Source organism: Silurus aristotelis (assembly GCF_946808225.1).
Source record: "Silurus aristotelis genome assembly, chromosome: 12".
Taxonomy (NCBI): Eukaryota; Metazoa; Chordata; class Actinopteri; order Siluriformes; family Siluridae; genus Silurus; species Silurus aristotelis.
The window spans coordinates 1,233,898-1,243,883 of record NC_139585.1 but is presented as its reverse complement, the minus strand read 5'-3'; the positions used below and the strand labels follow the sequence as shown (position 1 = coordinate 1,243,883).

Here is a 9,986-nt window from a genome sequence, read left to right as displayed (position 1 = left end):
TCTGATTCCTGATCCGTATATTTGATTTGGCACATGCTTTATACTGGATGTCCTTCATAACACAAACCTCCACATTTATCCAGACTTGAGACACTGAGAGTCTCCTGACCTGTGAACACTAATGGCTGGGTTTAAAAGTTCATCTGATCTGAATGTGAATTCACTCATATTAAAGCTGAGAGTGCACTTTATTGTCAAATACATCATAATACTCTGAACTGAATATATTAACCAGCTAAAAGAATAAAAATGACGCATTTCTGTTTGACCATTTTTATTAAAAATACAAATAAATATATATAATAGAGGCGAAACATAGTTTCTTTACTCAGATATAAAAAAAAACTACAGAAAAATATTTTTTAATCACTGAACATTGGTTTTATTGATGTGCTAAGTCTCAAATCAGCACCAAAATCCACCATAATGCACACGATTAAAACCCTGTGGGGAGAGGTGCCGTTTCTTCCTGGAATCACCTCATTTACCGTCCGTGTAGAAACATAGTAAAAGTTCCGTTTGGTGTCCTGATGATTTACGAAATTTTAAACACCGCAATTACTTTAAAACATTTACAAGAATATTTAGTCTTCATGCTCTATGCTGAGTTTGGTGATTAGAGAATTAAACACTTCAAAAGTATTAAATTAAAGTACATTTAGAACAAATACAAATTTGCGGTTAAGTTGTGATAAATCACGAGTAACTCATGACATTTGTGTAATTAATCGTGATTAAATATTATAATTGATTGACAGCCCCAATATATATACTTATAGTTATTATGTTATAATTATTAAAAGTTAATTGTCCTGTAGTTTCCTGTAAGTTTTGCACCTCAGGACGTATGTGTGATGAATTTGCTGGCTTGTCACTCGGTTTGCAGGAGAATTGCTCAGAACCAGGCGACACTGCAGCAGCTGGGCATCACACACATCCTGAACGCTGCCCACTCCAAACGCGGCAGCATCGGGGACCAAAGGTTCTATGGCACGAGCTTCATCTACTGCGGAATCCCGGCGGACGACTCGTCTCACTTCGACCTGGACGTTTACTTCAAACCTGCTGCAGACTTTATACACAGAGGCCTGAAAACTGTAGAAGGTGAGATTTAATACAGAAGGAGAGGCGGGGCTTCCAGGCAAAGTGGGCGTGGCTTTCAGGATGATCTCTCATTCACAGATCAGATTATGTTCTTGAAATCTTAGGAGGGAATTGTTTAATTAGAGTAGAAACAAAGGTAAACAGGGGTCAAGTCTGAGTTGCTCTGCCAGAGAATCTAATCCCGTCTGAATGAGGCTCTACAGGCTTTTCATAATGAAGCTGAGATGAAGGGAAAAAAGCCTGATCTGTGTTTACTTTTATTTGTAGGAAAGGTGCTGGTGCACTGCATTATGGGAATGAGTCGCTCGTCCTCCTTGGTGTTGGCGTACCTGATGCTGTATCAGCACATGTCTCTGTGCTCAGCCATCCAGCGCCTGGTCCAGAAACGAGCCATCTACCCCAACAGGAACTTCCTGGCTCTGCTGCTTGACCTTGACCTGCAGCTGAAGAGGAAACGCAAAACATGCATTCTGCTCTAACACACAAACAAACAAACAAGCAAACACACAAACACACACCAGAGCTTCATGTGAACATGGTAACAGGACATGGTGTGTGAGATTGTGGAGCAATCACATGGGAGAGCTGGGCCAAATGGATCAAATGGATCAAATGAATCAAATGAATCAAATGGATCAAATGGATCAAATGAGGCTGTGTTCCAATCGTGTTTTTAACACACGTTTGTCCACATTCTGAATTTAAACTTGTTGCGCAACCACGTGAACTCCGGTTGTGTCATTTTTACTTGCTAGCTACTTATAAAACAAACGAGGAACATCAAGTTCTTGTAACGAACATCTTCCTGTTTTCCAGATAATGACACACACACCTCCAAATGTTAAACAGAGGTGGAACAGGGGGTGTTAAATACAACATTAAAGGGTGAAGGCAACCTGAGGGAGCACCTGATAACACCAGTAAATTTATAGCTGAATCTAATGTTACTCAGAGGACCAACAAGCTGCTGAAGATCATTTTCAGGTCACTGACAGTAACTAGTGACTGAAGGTGATATAAAATGTCCTAATTGTTTTTGGAAGCTAATAAATAAACACTGTTGATAAGATTTCATTTTCTTTCTCTTTATTGAATTGAATTTGAAGAGATGTAGTATAGTCTGTGTCATGTGACACTCTCTAAGACTCTGATTGGCTGGTGCCCTATTCAGACTGGATCATTATCTCAATGGATTATATATATATATATATATATATATATATATATATATATATATATATATATATATATATATATATATATATATATATATATATGTTTAATGAAATTATTCCAAAATTATATTCACTAAACGTTCCTCAACCCTGAGGTCTGAGCTCCATGAAGCTCCTACTCAGAGCTCCTTCCTCCTCAACTCCACCGAACACCTTTAGAATGAACTGGACTCCTTACCTTCTCCTACATCAGGGTCCGATCTGAATAATGCTCTTGTAGAATATCTGAATGTAGCGTTAACCCCACAGGCTCACCCTGAAGCCTTCGTAGAAGAGTGGAGAGCATTACAACAGTGAAGAGGAATAAATCTGGAAGGAGATGTTCTGCAAGAAGATGGGGTGCACATACTTAGAGTTGTCTGATAGTATTTTTAAGATTGTATTCTGAATCTCATGTCAGGAATTTTTACAGACTGCTACAGATTTACTAGCATTAGCGCGCGCGCACACACACACACACACACACACACACACACATTCGAGGTTGTTACACAACAAAACATTGCAGGTTGTTTATCTGCAGTTAATTGTGGAAATATGATCTCTGCAGTACGTAAGGAGAGATTTTGGATTTATAAATAACCACACACACACACACACACACACACACACACACACACACACACACACACACACAGTGTGCTCAGGAAATGAGTTTGTTTCAATAATGTAATCTGGAGAAAATCAGGTAAATCTCTCTCTTTAACACACACACACACACACACACACACACACACACAATGTAATGTGCTGGCTAACACTAGCTGTGTATGTAAACAGTAGTTTCTTGGTTTGATTTTAAACTCTAATGTAATAATCTGAATCTGTAAAACTGATAAGAAGTAAACAGTGTTGAGGAAATGCAGTTATTGTAAAATAATCAACCTGTGAGTTACAACTGTTATAGAAAATCAATCACAATCCGGCATTCAGCCGCAGTGTAACACAAAATAGTACTTATAATGGGTGTACTGTGTGTGTGTGTGTGTCTGTGTGTGTGTGTGTGCTTGTGCTTGTGCGTGTGTATATGTGTGTGTGCGTGTGTGTGTGTGCGTGTGCTTGTTCGTGTGTGTATGTGTCTGTGCGTGTGTGCGTGTGTTTGTGCATCTGCAGGTGGAGAAATGTGCAGTTGCAGAGTCTCTCTCTCTGATCAGGTGGGAGAAAAAAGTAAGCACGAGACTCCGCCCATTTCTGAGCTCAACAGATTACTGTGGAAGTTTACTGGCAAAAGCAACCACCTGGATGAGGTCAGACCAGGAATCTACATCGGAGACCTGTAAGACCCCCAAACAACCAATAGCAGCTTCAAGCAAGAGATCCAGAGCCAATCAGAATGAGGCATTAAGCAGAGGAACCAATAGGAACATGAATTTAAGTGTAAGCGTGTGTGTGTGTGTGTGTGTGTGTGTGTGTGTGTGTGTGTGTGTGTGTGTTTGTTTCAGGTATGCAGCTAAAGACAAATCCCTGTTAAAGGCGCTGAACATCAGTCACGTGTTGAACGCAGCTCACGGTAAATACAACGTGAACACAGGTGAAAGTTTCTACAGAGGCACCAACATCACGTACCACGGCGCGGAGGCCTTCGATACACCGTCCTTTGACATAAGTTCCTTCTTCTACAGCGCTGCTGAGTTCATCAAGAGTGCAGTGAACACCCCTGGAGGTGAGGTGGGGAAGTGCACAGAGCGCTAGTTTAACCTTGCTTGCATTCACGTGCCTGTAGTGTGTGTTGTGTTTTGTGTGTTTGTGTAGTGCGTTATGTGTGTTGTGTTTTGTAGGTAGGGTGCTTGTGCACTGTGCGATGGGTCTGAGTCGCTCATCCACGTTGGTCCTCGCCTACCTGATGATCGAGGAGAAGATGACGCTGGTGGAGGCCATTAGTGCTGTAGCACCACACAGGAACATCTGCCCCAACTCGGGCTTCCTGGAACAGCTACGCACCCTCGACATACAACTGCAGAACTGAAACAGTGCCACCTAGTGCTACTTTAAAAGTTTACCATCATGCAAACTTACGAATGAAAGATTTCCCTGTGAATGAAGTGTTGCTATAGCAACAAAAATATAATATACCGAGCGCATTCATATAAACCTGCACTGCTGTTAGAGCTGCTGTACACTGTAACATTCACTCATCCTACATTATAGACATTGTCACAAAGTGATGTGGAACCATCTCCAGCTGTACAGTGGGTGAAGAGCTCCATCCAGAGAATATTTACATTTAGGGCATTTGGCAGACGCTTTTATCCAGAGAAACTAACACTAATACAGTTAGAGCAATTGAGGGTTAAGGGCCTTGCTCAAGGGCCCAGCAGTGGCAGATAGTTGGAGGAGCTTGGAAGCCATGGCCTACCAATCAGAAGTGCAACATCTTAACCACTGAGCTACCACTTTCATTTCATTCTCAACAGCAGCTGTTAAAAATTAATTCAAGATTCAAGATTTTGATTAGTCACAAACATAATTATGTGCAGAACACAACTTTCAGTGAAATGTAAACGTACAATGAAAGGAAATGAAATTAAAATAAATCTTCTACACTGGGCACTTACAGACTAGATGAATCCTTTCAGGGTTGTTCATGTATTCTTTAAATGATTTGTTCCCTCCAAATGTAGGCTGTAATTGGGTCACATGCATCCATGTTATTCCTAAACATTGTTTTTTTTATTTATATAGTATCTGCCTTTAAGCCGTAATCACTCCTATGGGGTGGAAGTGTACTTGACATTACTTTGCAAAAAATGTTTGGAATATGAGCTTTTATTGAAAAAAAGAAAAATCTTTCAACAAACGGACTGTCCAAAAATTGTCCCTCATTTCCCACCCCTCCCAAATGACTTATTACATCACTTCCTGTTTAAGATACGGTAGAGAAAAGCACCATCAGAACGTTTCCCAAACAGAAGCCATGGGTGGATAAGACTATCAGCGATGCTCTGAGATCCCGCTCTGCTGCCTACAACAAGGGGCTCACCACCAGGGACATAGATGAGTACAAGGCTGCGTCTTACAGTGTTCGCAGAGCGGTGAAGGAAGCAAAGCGACGCTACAGGAGGAAACTGGAGTCACAGTTCCAACATGGTGGCTCTAGGAGCCTGTGGAAGGGACTAAGAAACATCACGGACTATAGAACACCATCTTCCAGAATGGTGAATGCGGGCGCTTCTCTGGCAGACGAGCTAAACACCTTTTACGCTCGTTTCGAGGCTGCAGCTAACCACGCTAGCGGCGCTAGTGGCACAAACAGCGTGCATGCCGAGAGAGCCGGAGAGCCATCTCGGAGCATGACGTGAGGAGGGCATTCAGGAGAGTGAATACCAGAAAGGCAGCAGGACCAGATGGCACCACAGATCAGGTTCTAAAAGCATGTGCTGACCAGCTAGCACCGGTGTTCACTGAGATATTCAACCTCTCACTGGAACAGTCTGTTGTCCCCTCATGTTTCAAACAGTCCACCATTGTTCCTGTCCCGAAGAAGCCCGAGCCCACATGCCTCAATGACTATCGCTCTGTAGCCTTGACCTCAGTAGTGATGAAGTGCTTTGAAAGACTGGTCAGAGACTTCATCACTGCCTCACTACCAGACACACTGTATCCTCTACAGTTCGCGTACCGCCAGAACACCTCTATTGAGGATGCCATTGCTCATCTTCTTCACACAACGATGAGCCACCTGGACTACAGAAAAGGGAATTATGCAAAGATGCTGTTTGTGGACTACAGCTCAGCGTTTAACACCAAAATTCCCTCCACACTCACCCCTAAGTTGGAGGTCCAAGGGTTTAGCCTGCTGCTGTGTCAATGGATCTCCAACTTCCTGACATACAGACCACAAGCAGTACGGGTGGGCCAACACACCTCATCCACCCTCACCCTCAGCACTGCAGCTCCCCAGGGTTGTGTTCTGGGCACCCTGCTGTACTCACTGTACACAATTGACTGTGTGGCCACTTCCACTTCCAACTCCACCACCATCATCAAGTTTGCTGACGATACTGTTGTAGTGGGTCTGATCTCCAACAACAATGACGAGACGGCCTACCTACAGGAGGTTAAAAACCTGGAGAAATGGTGCTGGAGAACAATCTTCTCCTAAACGTCAGCAAGACTATGTAGTTGATAGTGAACTTCAGCACGAAGCAGGAGCAGTCATACCGACCGCTAAACATCAACGGGACCCCAGTGGAGAGAGTGGACAGTTTCCGGTACCTAGGTGTTCACATAGCACAGGACCTGTCTTGGTCCTGCCACATCAACAGCCTGGTGAAGAAGCCCGGCAGCGTCTGTACTATCTGAGACACTTAAGGGACTTTAAACTACCCTCTCATGTGCTAAGGACCTTTAACACTTGCACCGTTGAGAGCGTCCTGACGGGTAGCATCACTTCCTGGTTCGGGAACAGCACCATGCAGGACAGGCGAGTCCTCCAGAAGGTGGTGCGGTCAGCTGAACGTACCATCCACATCGAGCTCCCTGACCTGTGACATCTACAGCACAAGGTGCCGGACCAGAGCCAGGAAGATTGTGAAGGACCTCAGCCATCCTAACAATGGACTATTTTGTTTGTTGCGTTCAGGGAAACGCTTTCGCTCCCTGAAAGCAAACACAGAGAGAATGAGGAGGAGCTTCTTCCCGCAGGCCATTTGGAGTTTAAACCAGGAAACACCTAGGATCTAGAACTGGACCTCTCTCTCCGCCGTCACTCATTTCTGCACAACATTTTTCTGCACTATTATGACACTTTAACCCTGGACTTGAACAGCAGAGTGTCACTTTATATCACACCACACTGCACATGTACTCATTTTTATATTTTCTAAAGTTTATACTGTTTATTTCTCTATTTTTTTATCCTTAAATTCTTTAACTTTTTCATGCTTGAATGTTGGACAGTCGTATAAAGCATTTCACTGATTGATGTACTCTGTATGTATGTGTATGTAACAAAATAAAATTTGATTTGAGATGGCAGCCCAGAGAAAACGTCCAAGACCGTGCAGTTCCCCCACCTACCACCTGGCAATAAAACATCACACGTTGACATTAAACACTCTGTGGCTTTGACGATGATCATGTGACCTTCTGATGATAACGCATGACCACACCCACAACGACAAGAGCTTATAATTAACATCAGAAAGCTCAGTGCGCAGTACACACAAAATAATGAAGCCCCGCCCATTTCTGCTCATTTGTCTGATTCGTTTTTAAGGTCTTGATGTTACACAACAAAACATTGCAGGTTGTTCATATGAAGTTAATTGTGGTGATGTGATATTTGCAGTAGGTAATGAGAGAGCATGAATTTATAAATAACTCCAAACACACACACACACACACACACACACACATACACACACACACACACACACACACACACACACACACACACACACACACACACAGAGTCAGCTTTGACGTGCAGTTTGCATGGGAATGGAGTTAATTTTAATAAAGTTATCTGGATTTTAAAATCAGGTAAATCTCTCTCTATATCTCACACACACACACACACACACACACACACACACACACACACAATGTAATGATAATGTAATGGTTTGCTTCTGTAACTAGCTAACACTAGCTATTAGGCATGTAACAGTACACAAAGTTAACGGTTTGGTGTGTACCTCGGTTTTTAAGTCACAGTTCAGTTCAATTTCGGTACGGTTGGGGGGGGGGGGCTGGAACATAAATTCTTTGTTGTTTTTTATTAATGTTGTTTATTATTATTAACATTTGTGAACATTAACAGTGTACAATTATTTGAAACTATTTGAATTACATTTAATCAATTAAATAAGCACTAATTAAAGTGATTAAATAAAATGTGTTCTTTACATTTAATATTTGATTTTCTAAAGATATTTTCTACTTATTTTAGGATACTTTAACAAATGTCTGCATTTAACAACCACACAAGATTATTTTTCATTTTTATTTATTTTTATTCAGTTAATCTATTTATAAATGAATAAATTCCTTCCATCTGTTATTCATTCATTCACTTGATATGCAGAATTGTTAGAAGTTTCTCGTTTTAAGAGAAATTCTTGAATCTGTCCATAAAACATAAAAGAATCCATATCACTAGACTGTCGTATAAACGTTGGCGATGACAAGAAGTGGTAGTGATTTTGCGCATTTGTAAAACATATCGTGTCAGTGTCAAATAGTGACAGTGACACGTGAAGTGCGAGGCGGAGACGAAACAAACGTAATGCGTTCCTGAGGGAACTCATTACTACGTTCCACACGCAGTACACGTGTACACCGAGCTGAAAGCCCTGTACTGAAACGGTTTTATACGGATAAGTGTACCGTTACACCCCTAATAGCTGTGTATGTCAGCGTGAGTTTCTTAATCCCATTTTAAACTCTAATATATAAAAACAGGACTCTGTCAGACTGAACACTTGGAGAAGAAGTACACAGTGTTGAGGAAATGCTGTTATTGTAAAATAATCAACCTTTAAGTTACAACTGTTATAGAAAATGAATCGACACCTTCTGACCAATCACAATTCAGCATTCAGCAGCAGTGTGGTGTAACACAAAATAGTACTTATAATAGCTGTACTGTGTGTGTGTGTGTGTGTGTGTGTGTGTGTGTGTGTGTGTGTGTGTGTGTGTGTGTGTGTGTGTGTGTGTGTGTTTGACAGGTATAGAAATGCGCCGTAGCAGAATTTCTCTCTCTGACCAGGTGGGAGAAAAGGGCAAGTACGAGACTCCGCCCATTTCTGAGCTTCACATGTTGATGTGGAAGAAACTAGGAAAGAGGGAACATATTGATGAAGTCAGACCAGGAATCTACATCGGAGACCAGTAAGAGACCTAAATAATCAATAGCAGCTTCAAATAATAGATTCAATCAAAATGACAAATGTAACACAGGACAGCCAATAGGAACACAGCTTTATAGGGACAGCCAATAGGAACACGGCTTTATACAGGACAAGCAATAATTGCTATGATCGTATGTACATGTGTGTGTGAGTTTATGGTGTGTGTGTGTGTGTGTGTGTGTGTGTGTGTGTGTGTGTGTGTGTGTGTGTGTTTGTTTCAGGTATGCAGCTAAAGACAAATCCCTGTTAAAGGCGCTGAACATCAGTCACGTGTTGAACGCAGCTCACGGTAAATACAAAGTGAACACAGGTGAAAGATTCTACAGTGACACCAACATCATGTACCACGGCGTGGAGGCCTCAGACACACATTCCTTCGACATCAGTGCCTACTTCTACAGTGCTGCTGAGCTCATCAAGAGTGCAGTGAGCACCCCTGGAGGTGAGGAGGGGAAGTGCGCAGAGTGCTAATCTAACCTGGCTCACTTTAATGCTAGAAAGTGCCAGCTGACACGTAATACTTGTGGTTTGTGTCTCGAGTGTGAGTTGTGTAACAGACAGACGTGTAATGTGTAGGTGTGTTTTGTAGGTAAGGTGCTTGTGCACTGTGCGATGGGTCTGAGTCGCTCATCCACGCTGGTCCTCGCCTACCTGATGATCGAGGAGAAGATGACGCTTGCTGAAGCCATTAGTGCTGTAGCACCACACAGAAACATCTGCCCCAACCCGGGCTTCCTGGAACAGCTACGCACCCTCGACATACAACTGCAGAACCGATGCAGCGCCACCTAGT

The 9,986-nt window shown here is 42.4% G+C and overlaps 3 protein-coding genes across 3 annotated transcripts in view; all 3 read left to right on the top strand.

Annotated features, from left to right (window-relative positions):
• The window catches only part of LOC310735017 (dual specificity protein phosphatase 13A-like), a 5,001-nt gene extending 2,830 nt beyond the window's left edge, over positions 1-2,171 (top strand). The window contains exons 2-3 of the mRNA XM_083557595.1: positions 887-1,104; positions 1,372-2,171. Of these exons, the coding sequence (XP_083413721.1) occupies positions 887-1,104; positions 1,372-1,583 (430 nt within the window). The 3' untranslated portion in view covers positions 1,584-2,171. The remainder of the gene's footprint in view (positions 1-886; positions 1,105-1,371) is intronic.
• A 651-nt stretch (positions 2,172-2,822) lies between these two features.
• On the top strand, positions 2,823-4,495 carry LOC310735014 (dual specificity protein phosphatase 13B-like). Its single transcript, XM_083557591.1, has 4 exons — positions 2,823-3,027; positions 3,453-3,615; positions 3,782-4,002; positions 4,118-4,495. Exons 2-4 carry the CDS (start codon positions 3,461-3,463, stop codon positions 4,303-4,305), a joined length of 564 nt encoding a protein of 187 aa, XP_083413717.1. The 5' UTR covers positions 2,823-3,027; positions 3,453-3,460; the 3' UTR covers positions 4,306-4,495.
• A 3,164-nt stretch (positions 4,496-7,659) lies between these two features.
• Positions 7,660-9,986, top strand: LOC310735011 (dual specificity protein phosphatase 13B-like). Its single transcript, XM_083557588.1, has 4 exons — positions 7,660-7,823; positions 9,011-9,173; positions 9,415-9,635; positions 9,783-9,986. The coding sequence occupies exons 2-4, from the start codon at positions 9,019-9,021 to the stop codon at positions 9,983-9,985; spliced, it is 579 nt and encodes a 192-aa protein (XP_083413714.1). The 5' UTR covers positions 7,660-7,823; positions 9,011-9,018; the 3' UTR covers position 9,986.